The 27,247-nt window shown below is 38.3% G+C and overlaps 4 protein-coding genes across 5 annotated transcripts; 3 read left to right on the top strand and 1 right to left on the bottom strand.

Annotated features, from left to right (window-relative positions):
• Positions 1-1,362: 1,362 nt before the first annotated feature.
• LOC111783946 (putative kinase-like protein TMKL1) lies at positions 1,363-2,359 on the top strand. The gene has a single exon (XM_023664770.1). The coding sequence runs from the start codon at positions 1,394-1,396 to the stop codon at positions 2,246-2,248; it is 855 nt and encodes a 284-aa protein (XP_023520538.1). The 5' UTR covers positions 1,363-1,393; the 3' UTR covers positions 2,249-2,359.
• A 3,109-nt stretch (positions 2,360-5,468) lies between these two features.
• Positions 5,469-7,921, top strand: LOC111783945 (putative kinase-like protein TMKL1). Of its 2 annotated transcripts, none has more exons than XM_023664768.1 (3): positions 5,469-6,127; positions 7,068-7,590; positions 7,830-7,921. In XM_023664768.1, exons 1-2 carry the CDS (start codon positions 5,500-5,502, stop codon positions 7,568-7,570), a joined length of 1,131 nt encoding a protein of 376 aa, XP_023520536.1. In that variant the 5' UTR covers positions 5,469-5,499; the 3' UTR covers positions 7,571-7,590; positions 7,830-7,921. The 2 variants fall into 2 exon arrangements, with proteins under 2 accessions (XP_023520536.1, XP_023520537.1); XM_023664769.1 differs by having other exon boundaries at positions 7,824-7,915.
• On the bottom strand, positions 7,757-18,307 carry LOC111783948 (U-box domain-containing protein 35-like). The gene is made up of 11 exons (XM_023664771.1): positions 18,069-18,307; positions 16,949-17,170; positions 15,288-15,445; positions 13,824-13,945; positions 12,278-12,465; positions 11,828-12,156; positions 10,402-10,503; positions 9,868-10,296; positions 8,823-9,074; positions 8,100-8,597; positions 7,757-8,008 (listed from the first exon to the last, which is right to left on the bottom strand). The coding sequence occupies exons 2-11, from the start codon at positions 17,139-17,141 to the stop codon at positions 7,826-7,828; spliced, it is 2,454 nt and encodes an 817-aa protein (XP_023520539.1). The 5' UTR covers positions 17,142-17,170; positions 18,069-18,307; the 3' UTR covers positions 7,757-7,825.
• A 2,714-nt stretch (positions 18,308-21,021) lies between these two features.
• Positions 21,022-25,511, top strand: LOC111783974 (quinone oxidoreductase-like). Its single transcript, XM_023664796.1, has 5 exons — positions 21,022-21,418; positions 21,603-21,744; positions 22,953-23,179; positions 23,561-23,818; positions 25,067-25,511. Exons 1-5 carry the CDS (start codon positions 21,152-21,154, stop codon positions 25,370-25,372), a joined length of 1,200 nt encoding a protein of 399 aa, XP_023520564.1. The 5' UTR covers positions 21,022-21,151; the 3' UTR covers positions 25,373-25,511.
• Positions 25,512-27,247: the final 1,736 nt, after the last annotated feature.

Below are 27,247 nucleotides of genomic sequence, written 5' to 3'. Positions count from 1 at the left end.
TATTGAACTATCAACGTTGCGAACTGGCATTGTACCCCATTTATCATCAATCATTATCTCTTATAAACATATAAATTTATGTGGTGCATGTAAGTCTAAGGAAGCAAGTAAGGGATACTGTGAGATCTCACATGATTAGAGTTGCCAGCGAGGACGTTGGGCCTTGAAGGGGTGAATTGTAAGATCTCACATCAGTTAGAGAGGGGAACAAAACATTGTAAGATCTCACATCAGTTAGAGAGGGGAACAAAACATTCTTTTATCAGGGTGTGAAACCTCTCTATGACATAAAGGGAAAACACAAAGAGAACACATCGAGAGAANGAGAACACATCGATTGGAGAGAAAAATGAGTGTCAACAAGATGTTGGGCCTCAAATGGGAGTAGATTTTGAGATCTCACATTAGTTGGAGAGGAGAACGAAGCATTAGGACGTGGAAACCATGGACGTTGGGCCCCAAATGAGGGTGGATTATTTGAGATCACAAGTTGGTTGAAGAGGAGAACGAAGCATTTTTGAAAGAAAAAACCTAAAAATTACAATATCTGCTAATGATGAGCTTAAACAGTTACGAACATTTATCCGTAGAAAAAGAGAACACCTTAGAAAGTGTATCTATTGATTATCAGCAATAAGTGGTTCCAAGGCAAGGCAAGTGCTCGTGTGGGGATAAAGTCTAGCATTACCTCGGGACCTATCTATTCTTTTAACATAAACACTCTCAATCTCTCAATTATATTTGAGCTTTTGCCCCTCTTTTATCTCCAAAGGTTCCCTTTTCGGGTACGATTTCTTTTCTAGTATGTTTTTTAAAAGAGTAAACGAAATAATACTTTTAACGAACGTGGCTCACGTCAATTAATAGATAGTTTCCACGACGCAAACTACAACTTAAGAAATTTATTCTACGAGTTTCTCTAGATACTCAAGAACACAATTCTAGCAAACTCAAACGAGAATGAAATTGTAAGAACCCTCTTTACTTTAATCAAATGATCGTACAAAAAAAGGGTGACCGGGGTTGATAGCGTACCTGTCTCACATTAACCTAAAATAATACCGCTATATATATGACTTATCAATGGTAATTGTTAACAATTATAAGTTCTTACGATCAATACATAGACACCGACCAATACTAACAGTAAATTTTTTTAATTATATTATATAAATTATCTTCAAAATTTTTAATGTTACTTTTAAAAATACAAGAATATATTTAAAAACGTGTACTACAATAAAAAAAATTCAAGAGCATCAATAAAACTTAATATTTTTAAAAGGTGTATTTTTTAATTTAAAACAATTTTTTAGATTTATTTGAAAGATTTAAAATATTATTGAGATATTTTAAAATAAAGGAGTGGGGTCCACATTCTTGGCTGGATGGGATGTATTCCCCTGCTGCGCACGCAAAGTATAGTATTTCACTCTGTTCTTCTGCCACAAACCTTTCAAACTCAAAGAAAAGAAGTTTTGAAGATCCAATCATTAAAAAGAAAAAAGCTTTGGATTTGTTTGAACAATCCCACATGCTCAAATTCATTCTTCTCGTTGCTTCGGCCGCCATTTTTGTTCTTCTTCTAATCTCCATCTTCTTCTTCTTCTTCCGCCATAAGCTCTCACTAACAGAGCATCGACACGACGTCGAGAGGCCCTGCAACGACGAACACAACAAAAAGGAACACACGCCGCCGCCATCGCCGCCGTCGTTGGCAACTTTTGAGGGTGGCGAGGATTTGACGATCGACGAGATTCTAGAAGCTCCGGGGGAAGTGATTGGCAAATCCCACTATGGAACTCTGTACAAAGCTTCGTTACAGAGCACCCAATCGACCCGGCTACTTAGATTCCTCCGGCCGGGTGCCGGTGGAGGAGAGTACGACGTCGTTCGGTTTCTGGGTTCGATTAGGCATAGGAATTTAGTGCCGATGCTAGGATTCTACGCCGGCGGGAGGGGTGAGAGGCTTCTGGTTCACCCGTTTTATGGGCAGGGGAATTTGGCGGAGTTGATTAGAGGTAAGTTTGAAAATTTTGGTGTGAGATTTTCTGTTTGTTTCTCGAGAAAGTGGAAGGGAAAATGGAGTTCAATTTGGGGTGGGATGTCGGCAACCAGATTTGTTGTCGGTTTTTGGTGGCTGTCGGCGTTTTTGTCCGTAGGGAAATCAGAGATGGTGACCATTCTGGTTCGTCCAGCGGTGCCTTTTTATTTGTCTCTTCTCCTCCAGGATTTTAAATGTCGGTAGAGGTGGAGAGGTTAACGTGGGATCTCACGATCCACCCACTTAGGACTAAACATTTAGACGCACAGTTCGATGTCTGACTATAATATTATTTGTAATAGTACAAGTCCTCTGCTAGTAGATATTATTCGGCTTATAGAAATGTCTGGTTCTCTCCGGATTTCAAAATCTACCCCTTGGGGCTTAATGTCCTAGCACACTACCCGGTGTCTAGCTATGATATCATTTGTAACAGCTCAAGCTCATCGCTGGTAGATATTCTTTTCTTTGGACTTAACCTATCTCACAATCCACCCTTTGGGGGCACAACGTCCTGACAAACCATCCAATGTATCCAATGTCTGGCTATAATACCATTTGTAATAGACAAAACCCACGACCAGTAGATACTTACTTTCCCTATCTCACAATCCACTTTCTTAGGACCCAACATCCTACACACCGCTCGATGTCTGGATATGATACCATAAGTGACTGTCCAAGTCCACCGCTAATAGATATTAGTTTTGAGTTAAAATAATATATTTTAATCCATTTTTTAGGTTTAATTTACTATATATTTTACTTGAACTATAATTTTTTTTTTAATAAAGATTTTTCATTTTTTCATGTTTTCATGTTGTTTTGCAAATTTATGTATTTTCTCTTCAAGAAATAAAATATTCTACAAATTACCTAAAGTTTTTATTTTCCTAATAATTTCAATTGTTCCACTTGTGATTGAACAGAACGAGAATCAGAGNTTATGTGATCCCATATCGGTTGGAGAGGAAAACGAAACATTCTTTGTAAGGGTGTGAAAACTTCTCCCTAGCAGATGCGTTTTAAAATTGTGAGTCTGACGGCGATATGTAATGGGCCAAAGCGGATAATATCTTTTAGCTGTGGGCCTGGGTTGTTACAAATGGTATCAAAGCCAGACACCGGGCGATGTGCCAGCGAGGATGCTGGCCCTCCAAGGGGGTGGATTGTGAGATCCCACGTCGGTTGTAGAGGAGAACGAAACATTCCTTATAAGGATGTGGAAACCTCTCCCTAGAAGGCGTGTTTTAAAATCGTGAGACTGACGGCGTTACGTAACGGGCCAAAGTAGATAATATCTTCTAGTGGTAGGCTTGGGCTGTTACAAACGGTAATAGAGCCAGACACCAGCTGGTGTGCCAGTGAGAATGCTTGTCCCTAAGGGGGGTGGGTTGTGAGATCCCACATCGGCGGGAGAGAGAAATGAAGCATTCCTTACAAGAGTGTAGAAACCTCTCCCTAATAGACTCATTTTAAAACCGTGAGGCCGACGGCTATATGTAACGGGCCAAAACGGATAATATCTTCTAGCGGTGGGCTTGAGCTGTTACAAGCTTTCATTTTGGTTCGTAATCATCATCTTACCCAAATGTTTCTGATCCTGTTCAGGAGAGATGATGACCACGGGAAGCCAGCAGTACTTTACAAATCTGAGAAGCGGAGCGAGATGGAGAACGAAGGATTTCGAATCATCGGAAATTCCGGTGACCAATGGAGTGACTTATTGGGTACGTCAATATCGATTCGTTCGTTCAAGCTTCCAAATCCTATGTATTACATTTCCTGAACATAATGAACGTTCTGTTATCAATTAAACCATGGTTCAAGAACTCCTAAAGGATTGTATATACATTAATGATTGTCTAATTTGTTGGAGATTGAATCAAACATACACAGTTAAGACTGATCCATAAAAGCTTTTATTCTTATAGTGTTGATGACAAGTTCAAACTCCTGTTCTAAGTTCCAGTATTCCATAACTGCAGAGATTTTAAGAGCTGTTCATTTCATTTCAATCTGTAAATTTTTCTCTTCTTTGAAGAAGAATTTGTGGTTTAAAAATGGAAAATGACAATCAGGTATACAATGTCGATCTAAAACTGTTATCGTATGGGTTCGATGTCGGTTTAGAATTGTTAATAACATTGGATTCAAAGTTGGTATTGAACTATCAACGTTGCGAACTGGCATTGTACCCCATTATCATCGATCATTATCTCTTATAAACATATAAATTTATGTGGTGCATGTAAGTTTAAGGAAGCAAGTAAGGGATACTGTGAGATGGCCTCGAAGGGGTGAATTGTGAGATCCGAAACATTCTTTATCAGGGTGTGGGACCTCTCTATGACAGAAAGGGAAAACACAAAGAGAACACATCGATTGGAGAGAAAAATGAGTGTCAACAAGATGTTGGGCCTCAAATGGGAGTAGATTTTGAGATCTCACATTAGTTGGAGAGGAGAACGAAGCATTAGGACGTGGAAACCATGGACGTTGGGCCCCAAATGAGGGTGGATTATTTGAGATCACAGGTCGGTTGAAGAGGAGAACGAAGCGAAGCATTTCTGAAAGAAAAAACCTAAAAATTACAATATCTGCTAATGATGAGCTTAAACAGTTACGAACATTTATCCGTAGAAAAAGAGAACACCTTAGAAAGTGTATCTATTGATTATCAGCAATAAGTGGTTCCAAGGCAAGGCAAGTGCTCGTGTGGGGATAAAGTCTAGCATTACCTCGGGACCTATCTATTCTTTTAACATAACCACTCTCAATCTCTCAATTATATTTGAGCTTTTGAGCTTTTGCCCCTCTTTTATCTCCAAAGGTTCTCTTTTCGGGTACGATTTCTTTTCTAGTATGTTTTTTAAAAGAGTAAACGAAATAATACTTTTAACGAACGTGGCTCACGTCAATTAATAGATAGTTTCCACGACGCAAACTACAACTTAAGAAATTTATTCTACGAGTTTCTCTAGATACTCAAGAACACAATTCTAGCAAACTCAAACGAGAATGAAATTGTAAGAACCCTCTTTACTTTAATCGAATGATCGTACAAAAAAAAGGGTGACTGGGGTTGATAGCATACCTGTCTCACATTAACCTAAAATAATACCGCTATATATATGACTTATCAATGGTAATTGTTAACAATTATAAGTTCTTACGATCAATACATAGACACCGACCAATACTAACAGTAAATTTTTTTAATTATATTATATAAATTATCTTCAAAATTTTTAATGTTACTTTTAAAAATACAAGAATATATTTAAAAACGTGTACTACAATAAAAAAAATTCAAGAGCATCAATAAAACTTAATATTTTTAAAAGGTGTATTTTTTAATTTAAAACAATTTTTTAGATTTATTTGAAAGATTTAAAATATTATTGAGATATTTTAAAATAAAGGAGTGGGGTCCACATTCTTGGCTGGATGGGATGTATTCCCCTGCTGCGCACGCAAAGTATAGTATTTCACTCTGTTCTTCTGCCACAAACCTTTCAAACTCAAAGAAAAGAAGTTTTGAAGATCCAATCATTAAAAAGAAAAAAGCTTTGGATTTGTTTGAACAATCCCACATGCTCAAATTCATTCTTCTCGTTGCTTCGGCCGCCATTTTTGTTCTTCTTCTAATCTCCATCTTCTTCTTCTTCTTCCGCCATAAGCTCTCACTAACAGAGCATCGACACGACGTCGAGAGGCCCTGCAACGACGAACACAACAAAAAGGAACACACGCCGCCGCCATCGCCGCCGTCGTTGGCAACTTTTGAGGGTGGCGAGGATTTGACGATCGACGAGATTCTAGAAGCTCCGGGGGAAGTGATTGGCAAATCCCACTATGGAACTCTGTACAAAGCTTCGTTACAGAGCACCCAATCGACCCGGCTACTTAGATTCCTCCGGCCGGGTGCCGGTGGAGGAGAGTACGACGTCGTTCGGTTTCTGGGTTCGATTAGGCATAGGAATTTAGTGCCGATGCTAGGATTCTACGCCGGCGGGAGGGGTGAGAGGCTTCTGGTTCACCCGTTTTATGGGCAGGGGAATTTGGCGGAGTTGATTAGAGGTAAGTTTGAAAATTTTGGTGTGAGATTTTCTGTTTGTTTCTCGAGAAAGTGGAAGGGAAAATGGAGTTTAATTTGGGGTGGGATGTCGGCAACCAGATTTGTTGTCGGTTTTTGGTGGCTGTCGGCGTTTTTGTCCGTAGGGAAATCATAGATGGTGACCATTCTGGTTCGTCCAGCGGTGCCTTTTTATTTGTCTCTTCTCCTCCAGGGGGTTTTAAATGTCTAGGAGAGGTGGAGAAGTTTTCCCTCTCTGACGTGGAATCTCACGATCCACCCACTTGGGACTAAACATTTAGACGCACAGTTCGATATCTTACTATAATATTATTTGTAACAGTACAAGTCCGCTACTAGTAGATATTGTTCGGCTTATAGAAATGTTTGGTTCCCTCTCCCATGTGGGATTTCAAAATCTACCCCTTGGGGCTTAATGTCCTGGCATACTACCCGGTGTCTAGCTATGATATCATTTGTAACAGCTCAAGCTCATCGCTGGTAGATGTTCTTTTCTTTGGACTTAACCTATCTCACAATCCACCCCTTAGGGGCACAACGTCCTGACAAACCATCCAATGTCTAGCTATAATACCATTTGTAATAGACAAAACCCACGACTAGTAGATACTTACTTTCCCAACATCCTGCACACCGCTCGATGTCTGGATATGATACCATAAGTGACTGTCCAAGTCCACCGCTAATAGATATTAGTTTTGAGTTAAAATAATATATTTTAATCCATTTTTTAGGTTTAATTTACTATATATTTTACTTGGACTATAATTTTTTTTTTTTTAAATAAAGATTTTTCATTTTTTCACGTTTTCATGTTGTTTTGCAAATTTATGTATTTTCTCTTCAAGAAATAAAATATTCTACAAATTACCTAAAGTTTTTATTTTCCTAATAATTTCAATTGTTCCACTTGTGATTGAACAGAACGAGAATCAGAGTCAAAAAATTGGGAGGTCATTAACAAAATCTCCCTCGGAATCGCAAGAGCCCTAGATCATCTCCACAACGGATTACAGAAACCAATACCTCATGGAAATCTCAAATCCAAGAACATTCTTCTCGATTCAAACTTTGAGCCGCACGTCTCCGATTTCGGCCTCCATCTCCTCCTCAACGCCGCCGCAACTCGAGAAATGCTCCAAGTTTCCGCCGCCTCCGGCTACAAGGCGCCGGAACTGATTAATATGAGCGACGCTGATGAACGAACAGACGTCTTCAGCTATGGCAAGATCTTACTCGAGTTGCTTTCTGCCAAAGAGACGGGCGGAGACGGCGGCGATTGCGGTGTTTCTGAAGAGCGGACTCTCCGATGCCTTCTTCAGATCGGCGAGGCCTGTTGTTCTTCTTCGCCGGATCTTCGGCCGGATTTCAAGGAAGTGATCGCGAAGATTACAGAAATCGGAAGGATTGAGATGGATTTCAGATGAATTGGATTGCAGCAAAAAGGGTAAGCGTTCTGTGAGAAAGCATATTTGTTATTTTTTTTTTCAAAATTTTAAAAACATTCTTATGTCAATAATTAAACCATTTAATTCTTTTTAAAAAAATAGATATAATTATATAACATATATTTATCTTATTTTATTTAATTTCATAATTACTTGAACTTTACATTATATGAACATTATATGAACACTATATTTTGTCTTGTAATTAATTTATCTTATAAATGGCTGTGAGTATCAGTTTTTTCTGGAGTTCCACTCAACAATTGCAGAGAGAAGACTGAAATTTGGTATCAAATTCTTATCTGCCAACGGCAACTTCGTGATCGGTGAGTTATCGTTCTCTTGTAGCCACTTCTCGATCGCCCAACGATCGTACGTGTACCCATCTGCAGCTACACACGGGTCATTCATCACGTCCTGCAGAGAAATTTAGCATAGAACCATATGGTTTAGGAATTCGAGCCTCTAACCTTTTGATCAAGGTTATAATAACATGGTTGATTCGTACCTGAAGAATTGGACAGATGAAATGATTAGGAATCGGAGCTGGAACTTTTGAGGCCAAACTTCGAGCCTCATCAGCAACCTTTTTCAGTGTCAGCAACAAGGGAAGCACATGATCCTTCAAGTCAGGCCTATCTTTACGTTGCATCTCTGCACAGTGAAGTCCTAATCTTGCTAGTTCATATGTTTCTTCCACCGGCCAATGTCCAGCCTCTATATCCAGAACCTTATCTAAACTGCAGTTATCAATGGCTGTTTCCACCACATGGGTTAGTGCTACTGCTGGTTTTGCAGTTAGTAACTGCAAGATCACCATTCCAAAAGCATACACATCCGACTTCGGCGAGATTAATCCGCTTCGTTGGTACTCGGGATCAATGTAACAAAGAGTCCCAACTGGTCCACTGTTCTTGAATGCAGTAGACATTAATGGGTCTGAGTTGAACACGGTAGATAGACCGACGTCGCCGATTTTGCTCACGAGGTTTCGGTCGAGTAATATGTTTGCTGGCTTAAGATCGCGGTGGATTATCGGTTTTGGTTTTGAGCTGTGAAGAAAGACGAGAGCCGAGGCTATTTCCCAAGCTATTCGGAATCTCTCATACCATGGAATTGCTNCAACTGGTCCACTGTTCTTGAATGCAGTAGACATTAATGGGTCCGAGTTGAACACGGTAGATAGACCAACGTCGCCGATTTTGCTCACGAGGTTTCGGTCGAGTAATATGTTTGCTGGCTTAAGATCACGGTGGATTATCGGTTTTGGTTTTGAGCTGTGAAGAAAGACGAGAGCTGAGGCTATTTCCCAAGCAATTCGGAATCTCTCATACCATGGAATTGCTGGTGTATTGCCTCTGCAGTATAACCTATCCTCCAAGCTACCATTTTCCATGTACTCATAAACCAGACAGTTCATATCCGGACATGCACCGAGGAGGAGTAGTAGATGAGGATGATGGATTTTGCTCAAGATTTCGAGCTGAAAAGCAACAATGGACAGATTTTAATTGAAAACGTAACGAAATTCGAGCTGAAAAGCAACAAGGGACTGATTTTGATTGAAAATGTAACGAAATTTGAGCTGAAAAGCAACAAGGGACAGATTTTAATTGAAAACGTAACGAAATTCGAGCTGAAAAGCAACAAGGGACTNAAGATTTCGAGCTGAAAAGCAACAATGGACAGATTTTAATTGAAAACGTAACGAAATTCGAGCTGAAAAACAAGGGACAGATTTTGATTGAAAATGTAATGAAATTCGAGCTGAAAAGCAACAAGGGACANGAGGATGATGGATTTTGCTCAAGATTTCGAGCTGAAAAGCAACAATGGACAGATTTTAATTGAAAACGTAACGAAATTCGAGCTGAAAAGCAACAAGGGACTGATTTTGATTGAAAATGTAACGAAATTTGAGCTGAAAAGCAACAAGGGACAGATTTTGATCGAAAACGTAACGAAATTCGAGCTGAAAAGCAACAAGGGACAGATTTTGATTGAAAACGTAATGAAATTCGAGCTGAAAAGCAACAAGTGACAGATTTTGATCGAAAACGTAATGACATTCGAGCTGAAAAGCAACAAGGGGCAGATTTTGATCGAAAATATAACAAAATTCNCATTCGAGCTGAAAAGCAACAAGGGGCAGATTTTGATCGAAAACATAACAAAATTCGAGCTGAAAAGCAACCAGGGACAGATTTTGATCGAAAACGTAACGAAATTCTAAAAGCAACAAGTTTGTAAGATGTTATTTTGAACAGTTCACTCACCTCCTGAAGAAATTGGGTCTTTTTGTGATCATCTCTAGAATGAAGAACCTTTACTGCTACAGTTGTATGATGTAAACTGCACTTATAAACTGTTCCATGTGCTCCCATTCCAAGCTTAAGATCCTCTGAGAAAGATGATGTTGCAGAAACAATATCTTCCCACTGAAAATGTTGGTATTGCTGCAGAGGTCCTTCAAGAGCATTCTCATGCTTTCCTTTCTCTTTGGCATCTTGAAGAGCTTTTGTCTCTGCTTCCTTCCTATAGATGCCCTCTCTTTCGGCGCGTTCTTTTACGTACTTTGCTTCTCTTCTTAAAGCTTCACGCTTCGTTCTCTCTTCCCTTGCAAATTCTTTGGCAGCCGCCTCTCTGTTCTTGATCTCGTCGAGCTTCCTAGCGTCCTCCGATCGTTGTTTATTTAGATGGTTCAGCTGATAAAAATCAATAATGGGGTGACTGTCAAAGATCATGAAAAGAAAACAAGTAGAGGGAGTATTACTCATAGGTTATGAATGATGAATAAAAATGATGTCTACCTTTCGAGAGGCGTCGATCGTCTCTCGTTGAGCGATTGCGTACATTCCTCTCGCATGTCTTAGTTTGATTCTCAACTTTTCAAGCTCAAAGGTGACATCCGTCTGTCAATGCAAGAAACAAATTGAATATACAAATATGTCATAGTATCATCAAATAAATGAATGTCAGAATGAAAGTTGTATCCCGGAAGTCTTTATAATGCTGATATCGGAGTCGTGGGTTGTCATTGTGAGATCCCACATTGGTTGGAGAGGAAAACGAAGCATATTTATAAGAGTGTGGAATCCTCTCCCTAACATACGTTAAACGCATTTAAAACCCTGAGGAGAAGTCACGAAGAGAAAGCTCAAAGAGAATAATATCTGGTAACGGTGGGCTTGGGTTGTTACAATGGTATCATAGCCAGACAATCGGGCAGTGTGCCAGTGAGGACACTGGGCCATCCCGGATTGTGAGATCCCACATTGGTTGAAGAGGGGAACGATGGCATAAGAACATTGGCCCCTAAGGGGGTGGATTGTGAGATCGCACATTGGTTGAAGAGGGGAACGATGGCATAAGAACGCTAGGCCTGCAAGGGGGTGGATTGTGAGATCTCACATTGGTTGAAGAGGGGAACGAAGCATTTTTTATAAGAGTATAGAAACCTCTCCCTAACAGACACGCTTTAAAACCTTAAGAGAAAACTTGGAAGAAAAAGTCCAAAGAAGACAATATCTGCTAGCGGGAGACTTGGGCTGTTACAATGATATCATAGTCAGACAACTAGGTAGTGTGCCAGCGAGGACAGTAGGCCACCCCGAATTGTGAGATCCCACATTAGTTGGAGAGGGGAACGATGACACAAGGACGCTGGGCCCCTAAGGGGGTGGATTGTGAGATCTCACATTAGTTGGAAAGGGGAACAAAGCATTTTTTATAAAGGTGTAGAAATCTCTCCCTAACATACACGTTTTAAAACCTAGAGGGGAAACTTGGAAGGAAAAGTCCAAAGAAGACAATATCTGCTAGCGGGGGACTAGGGCTGTTATAATGATATCATAGCCAGACAACCAGGCAGTGTGCCAGTGAGGACGCTAGGCCACCCCGAATTGTGAGATCCCACATTAGTTGATGAGGGGAACGATGACACAAGGACGCTAGGCCCCCCAAGGGGGTGGATTGTGAGATCCCACGTTAGTTGGAAAGGGGAACGAAGCATTTTTTATAAGAGTGTAGAAACTTCTCCCTAACAAAACCTGAACGAAAAGCTATAATCTCTCAACCACTAGTGGTGAATTACATGGAAGCTCTCCACGAAAGAATTAGAGCCTTAAATGGATGCAAATGCTCAAGCCAAAGAGACCAAAAGATAACAAGCCAAGGGAACATATGAAATGATCCATTGAACTAACAACAAGCCAAGGAAAATAGCAGATGGATTACCTGACTTTCACATGAAACATGATCACTGAACGCGCCAGAGGACGAAGCTTCATCAACCCAAGATTGGCCATCCATCGACGAACTTTTACAGCTAGAGTCTCGACTCAATGTTCGTGCGCAATCTGAAACATAGGAAGAAGAACGAATGCCATCCACCTGATCCTCAATATCAACAGATTGACATCTAGAATGGTCAGCATTAATGGGGCTTGATTTCGTCGTTAGAAGAGTCTGGTTGATGGTTGAAAGAGCTTGAAATCGTTGTAACGGTAGGGACGGGGAAGAAGAAGGGAAATCAGAGTAGGACGTAGTTAAGCTCGAACTGCTATCTGTATCAAGAAAACAGGAAAAACTGAATAATAAAATTTCTAATATGAACTAAAGATGAACAAACACTATCTCTGGTTGAATGCTGGTAAAATATGCATGCAGATCAAAGCTGATGGCTACCAGTAACTGAGCTGGATGAATAGCTCAAGTAGCTATTTGCAGAACTTGCTTCACTCGCATCATCAATGCTCACGTTTGTCTCCATATTAGGCGGCCGGATTGAGGCTAATTGTCCTTTTGAAATAGCATAGACTGTACAATGTCTTGGTGCAAGTGCTGATATTCTTGAGGATAGACCATTTAGTTTCCTGCCAAAAAATGTCATCCAGACACGACAAGAAGATGAGAAAATAAACATAATACTATGTTTGAGAGCTGAAATATGTACTCAACGAAGTGTAATGAGAAAATAAACATGAATCAGTGTAATGATAAAATATGATAAAATAAGCAGCAGTTGTCCCTTTAGGCTTACTGTCCCCGACAAAGTGTAAGAACTTAGTACAATGTCATTGTAACAGTTGAAGCTCAACGCTAGTAGATATTGTCTTTTTTGGGCTTCCTGTCAAAGTTTTTAAAACTCGTTTACTTGAGAGAAGTTTGCACACCCTTATAAAGAATGTTTCGTTTTCCTCTCCAACCAATGTGGGATCTCACAATTCACACCTCCCTTGGGGCCAGCGTCCTCGCTGGCACACCGCCCGATATCTAGCTCGGATACCATTTGTAACAGCCTGAGGCCACCGCTAGTAGATATTGTCCGCTTTAGCCCGTTGTTTATCGCTGTCAGCCTCACGATTTTAAAACACGTCTACTAGGGAGAAATTTTCACACCCTTATAAGGAATGTTTCGCTCCTCTCTCCAACCAATGTAGGATCTCACAATTCACCCCTCTTGGGGCCCAGTATCCTCGCTGGCACACCGCCCGGTGTCTAACTCTGATACTATTTGTAACAANGGGAACATATGAAATGATCCATTGAACTAACAACAAGCCAAGGAAAATAGCAGATGGATTACCTGACTTTCACATGAAACATGATCACTGAACGCGCCCGAGGACGAAGCTTCATCAACCCAAGATTGGCCATCCATCGACGAACTTTTACAGCTAGAGTCTCGACTCAAAGTTCGTGCGCAATCTGAAACATAGGAAGAAGAACGAACGCCATCCACCTGATCCTCAATATCAACAGATTGACATCTAGAATGGTCAGCATTAATGGGGCTTGATTTCGTCGTAAGAAGAGTCTGGTTGATGGTTGAAAGAGCTTGAAATCGTTGTAATNTCTCCAACCAATATGGGATCTCACAATCCACCTCTCTTGGAGGCCAGCGTCCTCGTTGGCACACCACCCGATGTTTGGCTCCGATACCATTTGTAACAGTCTGAGACCACCCCTAGTAGATATTGTCCGTTTTAGCCTATTACGTATCACCATCAGCCTCACGATTTTAAAACACGTCTACTAGAGAGAAGCTTCTGCACTCTTACAAGGAATGTTTCGTTCTCCTATCCAACTAACGTGGGAATCAGACACTTGTGTCCTAATATCTCCACGTTAATCTCGTTTACAACTTTCACAACCCTACAGAAACCTTCATTTGATGTTTGTCATTACATATCTTAATTTAGTAAAGAGCATGCTAAAGAGAGTTAATTACCTTGAGAAAAAACCCTGTGATGAAACTCCTATCACAAGCTTGCTAATTGAACACTTTGTGACCTCTTCTATGATTGCATTTGCTACATCATCTGCTTCAAGAGTAACAACATCAAGTTGAACCTACATTTTGAAAGAAGACTTCAGCTTATTCTGTTTTCCTATCCACAATTCAAATTAGTATAAAGCCAGACCTTTCTCTGAGCAAACATCTTCGTGTATGGAAGAAGCTTTTCGTTCGTCTGCCACCCGATTTCTTTCCTATAAGCTGCAGCGACATCGTCACGAACTTGTGAAACTGGAATTGAATTTCCCACTGCATCAACATTGGTATATAGCTTGAATATGCTATCTAGATAAAGTTTAGTGTTAGCCACAAGGATGTATAAGGAAAATCTGATCAATTTTTACGTCTAATGAAGATTTTGTCTCATACGTTAAGAATTAAAAAATGAATACAACCTATAGGATTGAAGTAACTTGGTCATGTCTGGAGGTTATTACCCTCTGAATGGACCATATCTGACCTTGTCGTTTCACCTTAGTAGTCCTATGCATAGTCAGTACAGTAGTCCTATGCATAGTCAGTACTATAGCTCCATGGTCTAGTTTCCTGCGTCATTTCTTAACCTCATGATGCAACTTTGTTCGAGGTTACAGTGTGAGGGTGGATTTGCATATATTGGGGTCACTACATGTAACCGTGCAAGTCCATTACTAACCGATATGGTCCTCTTTAGGTTTTTCCTTTCGAACTTCCCCTCAAGGTTTTTAAATCGTGTATGTTAGAGAGAGGTTTCCACACCCTTATAAAGAATGTTTCGTTCCCTTCTCCAATCAATGTAGGATCTCACAATCCACCCCCCTTCGGGGCCTTTGGGCTTTCCCTTTCGGACTTCCCCTCAAGGTTTTCAAAACGCGACTGTTAGGGAGAGGTTTCCGCACCCTTATAAAGACTGTTTCGTTCCCTTCTCCAATCGATGTGGGATCTCACAATCCACCCCCCTTCAGAGCCTTTGGGTTTCCCTTTCGGACTTCCCCTCAAAGTTTTCAAAACGCGTCTGTTAGGGAGAGGTTTCCACATCCTTATAAAGAATGTTTTGTTCCCCTCTCCAATCAATGTACGATCTCACAATCCACCCCCCTTCTGGGCCTTTGGGCTTTCCCTTTCGAACTTCCCCTCAAGGTTTTTAAAACGCATTTGCTAGGAAGAGATTTCCACACCCTTATAAAGAATGTTTTGTTGCCCTCTCCAACCAATGTGGGATCTCACAATCCACCCTCCTTTGGAGCCTTTGGGCTTTCCGTTTCGAACTTCCCCTCAAGGTTTTTAAAGCAAGTCTGCTAGCGAGAGGTTTCCACACCCTTATAAAGAATGTTTCATTCCCCTCTCCAACTGATGAAGGATCTCACAATGCACCCCCTTTCCAGGCCCAACGTCCTANAAATTAGTATAAAGCCAGACCTTTCTCTGAGCAAACATCTTCGTGTATGGAAGAAGCTTTTCGTTCGTCTGCCACCCGATTTCTTTCCTATAAGCTGCAGCGACATCGTCACGAACTTGTGAAACTGGAATTGAATTTCCCACTGCATCAACATTGGTATATAGCTTGAATATGCTATCTAGATAAAGTTTAGTGTTAGCCACAAGGAAGTATGAGGAAAATCTGATCAATTTTTACGTCTAATGAAGATTTTGTCTCACACGTTAAGAATTAAAAAATGAACACAACGTATAGGGTTGAAGTAACTTGGTCATGTCGGGAGGTTATTACCCTCTGAATGGACTATGTCTGACCTTGTTGTTTCACCTTAGTAGTCCTATGCATAGTCAGTACTATAGCTCCATAGTCTAGTTTCCTGCGTCATTTCTTAACCTCATGATGCAACTTTGTTCGAGGTTACATTGTGAGGGTGGATTTGCATATATTGGGGTCACTACATGTAAACGTATAGGGTTGAAGTAACTTGGTTATGTCGGGAGGTTATTACCCTCTGAATGGACCATGTATGACCTTGTCTTTTCACCTTAGTAGTCCTATGCATAGTCAGTACTACAGCTCCATGGTCTAATTTCCTGCGTCGTTTCTTAACCTCATGATGCAACTTTGTTCGAGGTTACAGTGTGAGGGTGGATTTGCATATATTGGGGTCACTACATGTAACCGTGCAAGTCCATTACTAACCGATATGGTCCTCTTTAGGTTTTTCCTTTCGAACTTCCCCTCAAGGTTTTTAAATCGTGTATGTTAGAGAGAGGTTTCCACACCCTTATAAAGAATGTTTCGTTCCCTTCTCCAATCAATGTAGGATCTCACAATCCACCCCCCTTCGGGGCCTTTGGGCTTTCCCTTTCGGACTTCCCCTCAAGGTTTTCAAAACGCGACTGTTAGGGAGAGGTTTCCGCACCCTTATAAAGACTGTTTCGTTCCCTTCTCCAATCGATGTGGGATCTCACAATCCACCCCCCTTCAGAGCCTTTGGGTTTCCCTTTCGGACTTCCCCTCAAAGTTTTCAAAACGCGTCTGTTAGGGAGAGGTTTCCACATCCTTATAAAGAATGTTTTGTTCCCCTCTCCAATCAATGTACGATCTCACAATCCACCCCCCTTCTGGGCCTTTGGGCTTTCCCTTTCGAACTTCCCCTCAAGGTTTTTAAAACGCATTTGCTAGGAAGAGATTTCCACACCCTTATAAAGAATGTTTTGTTGCCCTCTCCAACCAATGTGGGATCTCACAATCCACCCTCCTTTGGAGCCTTTGGGCTTTCCGTTTCGAACTTCCCCTCAAGGTTTTTAAAGCAAGTCTGCTAGCGAGAGGTTTCCACACCCTTATAAAGAATGTTTCATTCCCCTCTCCAACTGATGAAGGATCTCACAATGCACCCCCTTTCCAGGCCCAACGTCCTAGCAGACACTCGTTCTCCGATCTCACAATCCACCCTCCTTCGAGGCCCAGCATCCTCACTAGCACTCGTTCCTCTCTCCAATCAATGTGGGAAACTCATGGATTTTCTAAGATGGTCACACAAGTGTGTACTTTTCAATTTTCAGTACAAGAACCAAGCGTAAAGTGTACCTCCACATAAACAACCAAAAACATATTCAATTTGAAGTGCACGGCTTACTTGGAGTTGGGACACTAGTAATCCTCGGGGTGACATGTATCAGCTTGAAATTAATGATGCCCTCGGGTAGAAACTTTTCCAACGACCACCTAATTATATATCTACTGTTTTTCTTCCCACTGATAGCAACAGCTACAACTGGAGAAGGGGAAGGCAGTGAAATAAGATCGGCTTCCTCTTCCATCCCCTCCATAATGATGCAACTCTAATGCATAGAACTGTCTGAGCAATGTGGAAAGAATGTCAGTTAAGTATAATACATCAAAACAACAAAAAATTTTACAGCAAAATGGCTCATATTTAGTGGACCTCCTAGCTAACATATTGAATCGATATCTTGTATGATACTGTAACGTTCTAGCCCAACATTCAAACACAGGTCCTTCTGGCATGTGAAACCAAGTAGAGACACGACATGAATGAACCAACACCACAGTTGATTGATACAAATCGTGAAACTATACAAGCATGATTAGACAGGAGTTACTAGTTACTATCTATACCAACAAATATAGCTTTTTTTTCAGTGGCTCAGTCATTAAAACGACAATCATATATAGGGTATAACAGCTCAAGCCCACCGCTAGCCGATATTGTCCTCTTTGGCCCGTTACATATCGCCGTCAGCCTCACGATTTTAAAACGAGTCTACTAAGGGAGGTTTCCATGCCCTTATGAGGAATATTTTGTTCCCTCTCCAACCAACGTGGGATCTCACATAGGGTGGCCTTTTAGGGATATTTACAAAAAATACGAGTGAGGAAAAAACATGCTAAGAAATCCGTTCATGTATGTAGGAACAATATCAACCTCTTGTAAGCAGCTCAAGTGGAAGGATGAGAGTTCTTTGGGGGAAGGGAAGTTGTTTGATACAGAGAGAATTATCCAATGCCCTCTGAGTTCAATAAACACCCAGAAAGTTGAAGAGAAACAAGACAGTATATCAGATTCAAAGCATCAAACAACAAAAACAGCAACAAATAAGGATTTCCCAGTCAATCAATTAACACCAAATCAAAAGAAACAAGCCCCAGCAGATTGGAATTCCAAAAATAAGAACAACCCAGTTCAAACAGAGTACAGATAAATTAGGAAGAGGTAGAGAATATGAAAAAAGTACCCTCCACGGCCAGAATCCGCCGCCGGAGATACCCAAGTCCACCGTGCCTCGCAACCAGAAAACCTGCGTTTAAAAGTCCACAGAAAATCAAAGAAAAAATGGGAATCGTGTTCGTGTGGGAAAGGGAAGAAATGGGGAAATTGGTCAAAATTGTTCTTGGTCTTCCATTCCTAAACTCATTCGCAGACATGAAAGCAAGACTTATGAAGGTGATATCAAGTAATAACTCCTCATATGCCGTTGTGGCCCACCTTACCTCAATTTCTAATACTCATGCTCCAATGCGCAGCGATGAACAATGAATCGACATCGTGTGAAACGGCACAACTTTTCATAAATGGTTCAACTCTCTACCTATCAGCTATTATTACTTCAACATGACCCATTTTTGGTGAATAATAATTTTATTTTAATAATTTCAAATTGGTGAATGAAATCAATTGAAAATAGCTATAAAATAATTTTTTGGTTTTGGATTTTTGTTCATCCAACTCTAAAATTTATGGGAATTAAATTTTTTTTTTCTTTTTTTCCTTTTTGGTTGAATTTTTTACGAGAGAACCAATTTTAATCATAAATTTATCCAGTTGTTTCGATTTCGAATTTAAACCTTTAATTTTATTTAATTGGACTAGAAACAATGTTACACTTTCTACCCTGGATTCAATTAATTTGTGAAAATCTTCATAAATTGATTAATTTTAATAAAATAAAATTTTGCACAAATTTTTTTTGTTTAACAAATATACAAATTAATCATCCAATATTTTTAATAAATTTTATAAATTTCAACATATATTTATCCCAATTATTGTTTTTCTCAATAACTGTATTAAATTTATATCGTAACTATGTTTTATATAATTTATTAAATGGATATGATAAAGAAAATATACTTGGAATATAATTTCTATTGCTAATTAGATTTATTAATTTAGTTATAGAAATATATTAGCAATTAATTAAATAAAATACAAGCAAAATTAAAAATTAAAAATTAAATTATTATCAAACCCACAACAACCTTTGGTATTTTTAATATTTTCAAATTATAAAATAATTATTAAAAAAAAAAACGAAAGTCATTTTTCATTTGTGTCTAATAATTATACCATATATTTAAAAATAAATAAAAACTCATTATTATATATAAAATTGAATTTTATGTCTAATAGAATTTTAAACTTTTAATTCTATATCTAATAGTTTCATAAATTTTTTAAAAAGGTCACGCGTGTCCATAACTATTACCTACAAAATTAAAAGTTTTAAGATTCTCTTAAAAATTTATATATATATATATATATATATTATTTTAGCATGTTGAGACTAAATATGTGAGATCTTACCTCGGTTGGAGAGGGAAACGGAATATTCATTATATGGGTGTGGTAACCTCTTCCTAACATATGTGTTTTAAAATCGTGAAGTTGATGCTAATACACGGGCCAAAGTGGACAATATATGTCAGTGGTGGACTTTGGTTGTTAGAAATGGTATTAGAGCTAGCGAGGACGCTGGGACTTGAATTGTGAGATCCCACCTTAGTTGAAGAGGGGAACAAAATATTCCTCATAGGGATATAGAAACTATGTGGATTGTGAGACCACACATTAGTTGGGGAAAATTGTGAGGCTGACAACAATATGTAATGGACCAAAGTGAACAATATTTGACAATAGTGAGCTACAAAATACATACAATTATTCAAATACTAAATTTATAATTTAATATATATATATATATACACGTCATTAAAGTATTAAATCTTAATTAATTGTCAATTCAAGCATAACTCAAGAGTAGATAAAGGTAATTTATAATCTCAAATGTCAATAGCCGTTCGTGAGATGTGCATATTTGAAACTATAATTTTTAAAATATTAACAAATATAGAAACGTGGATCTAAACATCTAATTTTATATAGAAGGTAATCAAGAAATTTCAAAGTTTACGATATCAGTTTAATAATGTGTCAATTCTAACGTAATTAAGTGGATAAAATATCTATTATTATCTCAAACATTATTTATTATTTATTTCACTACTAATAGCTTATTATATTCCAATTTGAAATTTTAATAATGGTTTGCATAAACAAGTTGTAAAATTAAAATCCACACATAAATATTATTTATTTCAAAACGTCTCAATCTAGTGAATATTATAAGATGAAAATCATGATATTAATATGAAATTATTTACTTAAAAACATATATTATATATATATATATATATATAATACATATTATAATAATCGTATTTTTTAAAAAAGCTTTTAGGTAAGGTTAATAATAAAAATAAAATATTTAAAAATTAAGAAATTAAAATAAGATATTTAGAAGGTTAGGAACAAAATAATAATAATAATAAGAATAATTTATTAAAATCAAAATTGAAATTATTCTATGGTTTCTTTAATATTTAATAAATATAAACTTAGATGTCCGACTTTTCCTAAATAACGTTAGATCGACCAATTCATACTTAAAATTTAAAAATAAAATCGAGACAAATTTTTTTTATTTTAATTAGAGAAATTCATATGAGTCGATGAATCGATCAACCGGTACTACCCAACTCAAACCATAAAAGTTGGGTTGAGTTACATTTTTTTTTTTATTGGATTAAATTTTTAAAAAATAAAAAATTAAGTTCAGCCGGTGAGTTTACCTTTTTCGGTCGGGTCCACTCGACCAACCATAAAAAAGAAATAAAATTTAGGGTCGAGTCCACTCGACCAACCCAGAAGTAGGGTTTAATGTCGGGTCGGGTCGGGTTGACATTTTTTTGGGTCGGATCCACCCAACTTATTAATCTCGTACTTTTTTCTAATTTATAGCCTAACACAGCGCTCAACCGGCCCATTTGGCCCATTCGGCCCATTAGTTATTTAACATTTCAATTTAATAAATTAAATTATAAATTGATGCAATGGTGGAGTAGTCGAGAAAAACAGTGGATGTTGGTAAAGTTCTATTAATTCTTACATTCTTGAAGCTCTAATTCTGTCAAAACTGAAATTTTGATTCAGCAGTTCATGCAACTGCATTAGGAATTTGGGTGTACGAATCCGCCATAGATGTTCTTACCAAGAATCAGTTCCCAGTTCAATTGCGAGCTTCGTCTTCTTCTTCCCTCGTCCAGACTCTTCCACTGCAACTCCATCGTTTCCCAGCATTTCTTCTACCGAATTCCATCTTCACCGAATTGCTCGTCTGAGACTCATCGCTGCGATTTGAAGCTCGGGGCTGAAAATTTCATAGCGAGGGCAATTTCTTCGCGAGCAGAATCATCGGCGCCAGAAATGGTTAAGGCCATAAGGGTTCATGAAGTTGGTGGCCCTGAGGTTTAGTCCCCTTTTCTCATCGCCTTTTCTCCGATTCTTGATTCAGTATTCGATTCTTTTCCTTCGCCTGGGCATGGATTTGTGTGGATTCTGTATGCATTAGAGAAAACCTACTGTAGAATTATACTTAACTAGTACATTTTTGCTTTCTCGTAAGATTTGTCATTGAAAATGATTGTAACAGGTTCTTAAATGGGAGGATGTGGATATTGGAGAGCCAAAGGAGGGTGAAGTTCGAGTTAGAAATAAGGCGATTGGTCTTAATTTTATTGATGTATACTTCAGGAAAGGAGATTACAAGGCTGCTACCATGCCCTTTACTCCAGGTTCTGTTCTCTTCTTTAAACTCAATGTAAGGTCATGGATTCTGTATAAGGTTTATTTAGTGGCATCTTATCCTTCTTCCATGTTTAGGTGATTTATTCCTGCCTGTGAAGTTTGAAGGCTTTGGATTGCATGTTGAGATATTGTCTGTTCTAGTTGGATGCAGCCATTAATTGTGCCTTTTTCTTTCTCTAAAGATTATAAGTTCTAGCGTGTGAGATGAATAGAGTTTTGTCTGAAGTTGGTTAAACTGAGGGCTATGGACTAATGATGTCATTGACATTGAGGTTTTCCATGTGGCTTACAATAGGTGTGGACTTTACAATCTCATACTGTGAGATCCCACGTCGGTTGGAGAAGGGAACGAAGCATTCCTTTATAAGGGTGTGGAAACCTCCTTAGTAGATGCGTTTTAAAATTGTGAGGCTGACGACGATATGTAACGGGGCAAAGCGGATAATGTTTGCTAGCGGTGGGCTTGGGCTATTACAAATGGTATCAGAGCTAGACATCGGACGTGGGCCTCCAAGGGGGTGGATTGTGAAATTCCACATCGGTTGGAGAGGGGAACGAAACATTGTTTATAAGGGTGTGGAAACCTTTCCTTAGTAGACGTGTTTTAAATCTTGAGACTAACGACAATACGTAACGAGGCAAAGTAGACAACATCTGCTAGAGGTGGGCTTGGGCTGTTACAAATAGTATCAAAGCCAGACAATGGGTGGTGTATCAGCAAGGACGCTAGGCCCCCAAGGGAGTGGATTGTGAGACTCCACATCGGTTGGAGAGGGGAACGAAACATTCCTTATAAGGGTATGAAAACCTCTCCCTAGTAGATGCGTTTTAAAACCGTGAGGCTGACGGCGATACGTAATAGGCCAAAACGGACAACATCTGTTAGCGGTGGGCTTGAACTGTTACACATATCAACTTTGAAACTTGTTTAATTCCTCCATGCGTGCAATTTAAGGAAGAAGCTAGGGTCCTTGGGGACTCAAAATTGAATTTCAAGGCTGAAATTTAAAAATTCTAACTGCTGTCCCTTTGTTATCCATAAAATTTTGTATTTGAGAGAAAATACTTATTGTCCTCTTTTTAAATTTATATTGTGTATTTACACAAAGATTACTTGGCCAATACTCAATTAGAATGCAGTAGAAGTGACCTTTATTTTACATGCTACATGATTGGAAAATAATTTACTATGCAGGCATGGAAGCTGCTGGGGTGGTGACCGCTGTCGGCCCTGGAGTAAACGACAGGAAAGTTGGGGATCTTGTTGCTTATGCTGGGAACCCAATGGGCTCATATTCTGAAGAACAAATACTTCCTGCTGATAAAGTTGTTCCAGTTCCTCCCTCAGTTGATCCCATAATTGCAGCATCTGTCATGCTGAAGGGTATGACAGCCCAATTTCTATTACGTCGATGTTACAAGGTTGGTTTAGTTTTATAGTGTTTATTTGCAGAGATTTAAGGTCTAAGGTACATTTGGATCTTTTATGCAACAACTCAAGCCCACCGCTAGCAAATATTGTCCTCTTTGGATTTTCCCTTCTGGGCTTCCTCTCAAGGTTTTAAAACGCGTCTAAAAAACTTTAAGGGGAAGCCTGAAAGGAAAAGCCCAAAGAGGATAGTATCAGCTAGCGGTGGGCTTAGGATGTTACAATTTACACGTCTTTGAGAATAATGTTACATGATGTAATTTCTTCATTCCATTGCATCAATGTTACATGAGATAATAACATAATGTTACATGTTGTAGCAGAACTGCCAACATTTTTATGACCAGCGAGATTTCGTCTGATATTCTCTACAGGTTGAACCGGGAAATATTGTCCTCGTTCATGCAGCAGCCGGTGGAGTTGGATCCCTGTTGTGCCAATGGGCTAACAGTCTTGGTGCCACTGTCATTGGTACTATCTCAACCAAAGAGAAGGCAATTCAAGCCAAGGAGGATGGATGCCATCATGTTATTATCTCTAAGGAAGAGGACTTTGTTGCTCGTGTTAATGAGATCACTTCCGGAAATGGAGTTAATGTTGTTTATGACTCTGTAGGAAAGGATACCTTTCAGGTAATAATTCTACTTTTCACCTTGTTTTTAGGTATTCTTGCAGAAACTCTAAGTTGTTGTGACTTGCAAGGAATTGTCTTTGCTAACTTCTGAACAATTCAGCAATTCTTAGATACTGATTCTTTATAGCTCTTCCCACCTCTCAATCAAATAAAACCTTCTCAGCCATAGTTTTGGCCACGGATTAGGAGCATTAGGTTTCTTCCTTTACTGAAGTTTCACCAATATGCTTATTATGATCTAAAATTTCCTGCAGTACTAATTTGAAGAACATGCTCCCAATCTAGTTCACTTGGAGAAAGTTTCTTATGCTAAATGATCTAACTAGATGATGGTATGCATGAGTTAGTTAAGGAGTATGTAAATCACTTGTGTGCGGGTGCACGGTATCACAATCGCGCTCTTACAGGATGTTTGTAGGCGATTGTGCGGCACTCACTCTCACTATTGAGTGAACCAACTCGAAATCTCGTTGTCTTTGGCCTGACGACGTATACCCAAGCCTCTGGTCCCACTTTGAGAAGAAAGTTTTAGAAAACGGGGGCAGAGAGAGATTTTAGAAAGAGAGTTTGAAAGCAAGATTTGAAAGAATTGAAGAAAGTAACGTTATATGACTATAAGCAAAGAAAGAAACTCCACAACTTAAATTGTATATGACTAAGGGTAGGAAGAATTGACATCTAGTCGCATCTCCCTATAGTACATTCTGAGACATTTTAGGTCTACCAGGCGTAGACATGATTTTGCCGAAACATCGTACACTTAGTAAATACAATCAGAAAACTATAAATCATGAAAGCAGGGAAGGAAAACAATAAGGTGATACAAGACAAGGGTTTTGGCATACAACGGGCATGCGGCCATGGGCAACACATCTTGGACAAGCGTGACCTTGACACACGGGATATGTAGTGGAAGGGCAGTGAAGTTTGAAAACTGCCCAAATTGTCTCGATTTCTATGCCATTGGCTTTGACTATGTTCTTCTTGTCCCACCCTTCTGTATTTCTGTCTCAGCTTTAGATAGTGTGGTGAAATGTGGAAGGATATACTGAATAAAATTCTATTCGATCATAAGTTAAAATCTTAACCGACTCGTGTGCAATATAGAATAGCCGACATGAACGATCTGAATTTGAGTTGCAGGTATCCTACTTGAACAGCTGATTTTAGTTGTATCATAGTAACTAGACTGTTTCTACGAACTCTTCGTTTCATTCATGAACTCTTCATTTTATTTCATAAACAGGGATCATTGGCATGTCTGAAAACTCGTGGCTACATGGTGAGTTTTGGACAATCATCAGGACCAGCAGACCCAGTTCCACTCTCAGCTCTTGCAGCAAAATCTCTGTTCTTAACAAGGCCTTCCCTCATGCAATATACCGCGACCCGAGACGAGCTACTGGAGGCTGCTCAAGAGGTATTTGCAAACATAGAATCTGGCACTTTACGGGTTCGTGTTAATCATACATACCCTTTATTTGAAGCTGCACGGGCGCACGCTGACCTCGAGAGCCGAAAAACAACAGGGTCAATCGTGCTGATACCTTAAAATACTGTCCTTGAAAATAAGGTTCATGTTGGTTTATGCTCCATTTCTGTTTGAACTGCGTTTGTAATGACTTTCTGAGATGAACAGGCTATGGGACGTTTGCTTTCAATAAATTTTGTGGTAGCCGCATGTTTTATTACCCCACCCATTTTAAAAATAGTATTAAACAATTACAAGAGAAATAAATAGAATTAAGAGAATTAAAAACAAAATAAAATCATTTCTTCTCTTTTTATTTGACATTAATTTCTCTATTAAATATTTCTTAAAATTTGAATTTAGTTTATATTTCGATTATATATTTTAAAATGTTAATATTTTATTTTGACATAATCAATTTTTAAAAATTTCATTAGAATTTTTTTAAATTTCTTTTTAAAAACACCTATAAACTTTTAAAAAAATTTCAGAAATAATTCTACGGTCGGTATACGTTTGAAAGTATTTGAAAGTAAAATTAAAAAGGGGAGATAATCTATTAAATGTCACCATTTTTGTCATATATTAACGATAAAAAAAAATTAACTTTTTTTAATAAAGGATAAAGATTATTAATATTACTTTTAAAAATAATATATTAAATGTCACAAGTTTTTTCATATATTAACGATAAAAAAAAATTAACTTATTTTTTAATAAAGGATAAAGATTATTAATGTTACTTTTAAAAATTTATTAGACATTTTTTAAATATACGATAAAAGTATTTTAAATTATTTTTTATATTAAAAAATATTTTAAGTTTAATATTATTTTTTAAAATAAAGTATTAATTATAACACAAAAATATTTAAATATTTTTTTATATTTTTATGAAAAATTAATAATATTATTGAAAGTTTTGAAAATTTATAAATATTTTGAGCCAAAATAGAGCTTAGTTTGGGGTATATTTTATTAATTTAGTTTNTGGGCCAATCGAACCATGTGGGTGTGGATTGAATATTCAAATTAAACATTACCTATTCTTTTGGTTACATATTTTTTTAATTCAAATAAATTTTTTTATACATACATATACATACACATATATATATATATATATATACACACACACACCCATTGTCTTCTTGTTCATGAAAATTTGCAGAGATTTGTTCCAAAGAACATGAGAAAAATGTGGATTTTTCGTGGGATTTGTGTGGGATTGATGGCAATGATGATAATATTTGTAAGAGGGAATGAAGATGAACGTTATAGAAGCGTGGGAGGGAAGAAGGTCACGTGAGGTGCAACACGTCTGGTAATTTTTAATCATTACTTCTCCTCCTCAAAATTCCCTCGCTCTTCTTCGCTTTCCATTGGGTTTCATTTCATTTCATGCAAAGCGAAACTGAAATTGATTTCGCTCCATTTCTTCTCTCCACAAACCTCAAGCTTTCTCCTCTTCCTTACCGTCCAAACTCAGAAGGTTCCGTCTCTCTTCACTCATCTTTTTCTCCTGCTTTTCCTGATCTCTAATCTATATGGCGTCTTGAATTCATCTCCTGATCTCGATCTTCTTTTTCAATGTTTTTCATCTCCAATCGAGTTTGTTTGGTTCTTGTTTCGGATGTATTCATGGAACTCTTAATTACTTGATATCGCTGTTTTGATCTCTCTTATGCATGTTAGTATTGTTTCTTACTTTGCCTGATCTCTACGACGTTTCAAGAACTGGACATCGAATAATTATTGATGGCTACTTTTGTTATTTATTTATGTTGCTCGTCTTTAATTCTTTGAGATCGAGTTAGGTTTTTTTTTAATTAATCAGTCTGAGTCGAGTGTTTAGTGTTCATTTGCAGTCTTTGTTGTGCTCGAAACGAATCGATTTATCTAACATTCTATCATATTCGAGTTGCAAAAACAGATGAAATACTGAAAGTTTCCGCA

The sequence above is a fragment of the Cucurbita pepo genome, unplaced genomic scaffold (genome assembly GCF_002806865.2).
Source record: "Cucurbita pepo subsp. pepo cultivar mu-cu-16 unplaced genomic scaffold, ASM280686v2 Cp4.1_scaffold000134, whole genome shotgun sequence".
Lineage (NCBI taxonomy): Eukaryota > Viridiplantae > Streptophyta > Magnoliopsida > Cucurbitales > Cucurbitaceae > Cucurbita > Cucurbita pepo.
This window is presented reverse-complemented; position numbering and strand designations above follow the sequence as displayed.

Bases quoted from the DNA above. Each gene is read 5' to 3' on its own strand.
- LOC111783974 (XM_023664796.1), top strand. From the start codon at position 21,152: ATGTTCTTACCAAGAATCAGTTCCCAGTTCAATTGCGAGCTTCGTCTT. The intron at 21,419-21,602 runs GTTTAGTCCCCT...TGATTGTAACAG, and splicing joins ATGAAGTTGGTGGCCCTGAG to GTTCTTAAATGGGAGGATGT. The intron at 23,819-25,066 runs GTAATAATTCTA...TTTCATAAACAG, and splicing joins TAGGAAAGGATACCTTTCAG to GGATCATTGGCATGTCTGAA.
- LOC111783946 (XM_023664770.1), top strand. From the start codon at position 1,394: ATGTATTCCCCTGCTGCGCACGCAAAGTATAGTATTTCACTCTGTTCT.
- LOC111783945 (XM_023664768.1), top strand. From the start codon at position 5,500: ATGTATTCCCCTGCTGCGCACGCAAAGTATAGTATTTCACTCTGTTCT. The intron at 6,128-7,067 runs GTAAGTTTGAAA...GTGATTGAACAG, and splicing joins TTTGGCGGAGTTGATTAGAG to AACGAGAATCAGAGTCAAAA.
- LOC111783948 (XM_023664771.1), bottom strand. From the start codon at position 17,141: ATGGAGGGGATGGAAGAGGAAGCCGATCTTATTTCACTGCCTTCCCCT. The intron at 13,946-15,287 runs GTCTGGCTTTAT...TTCAAAATGTAG, and splicing joins AGATGTTTGCTCAGAGAAAG to GTTCAACTTGATGTTGTTAC. The intron at 12,466-13,823 runs GTAATTAACTCT...ATTTTTTGGCAG, and splicing joins TCACAGGGTTTTTTCTCAAG to GAAACTAAATGGTCTATCCT.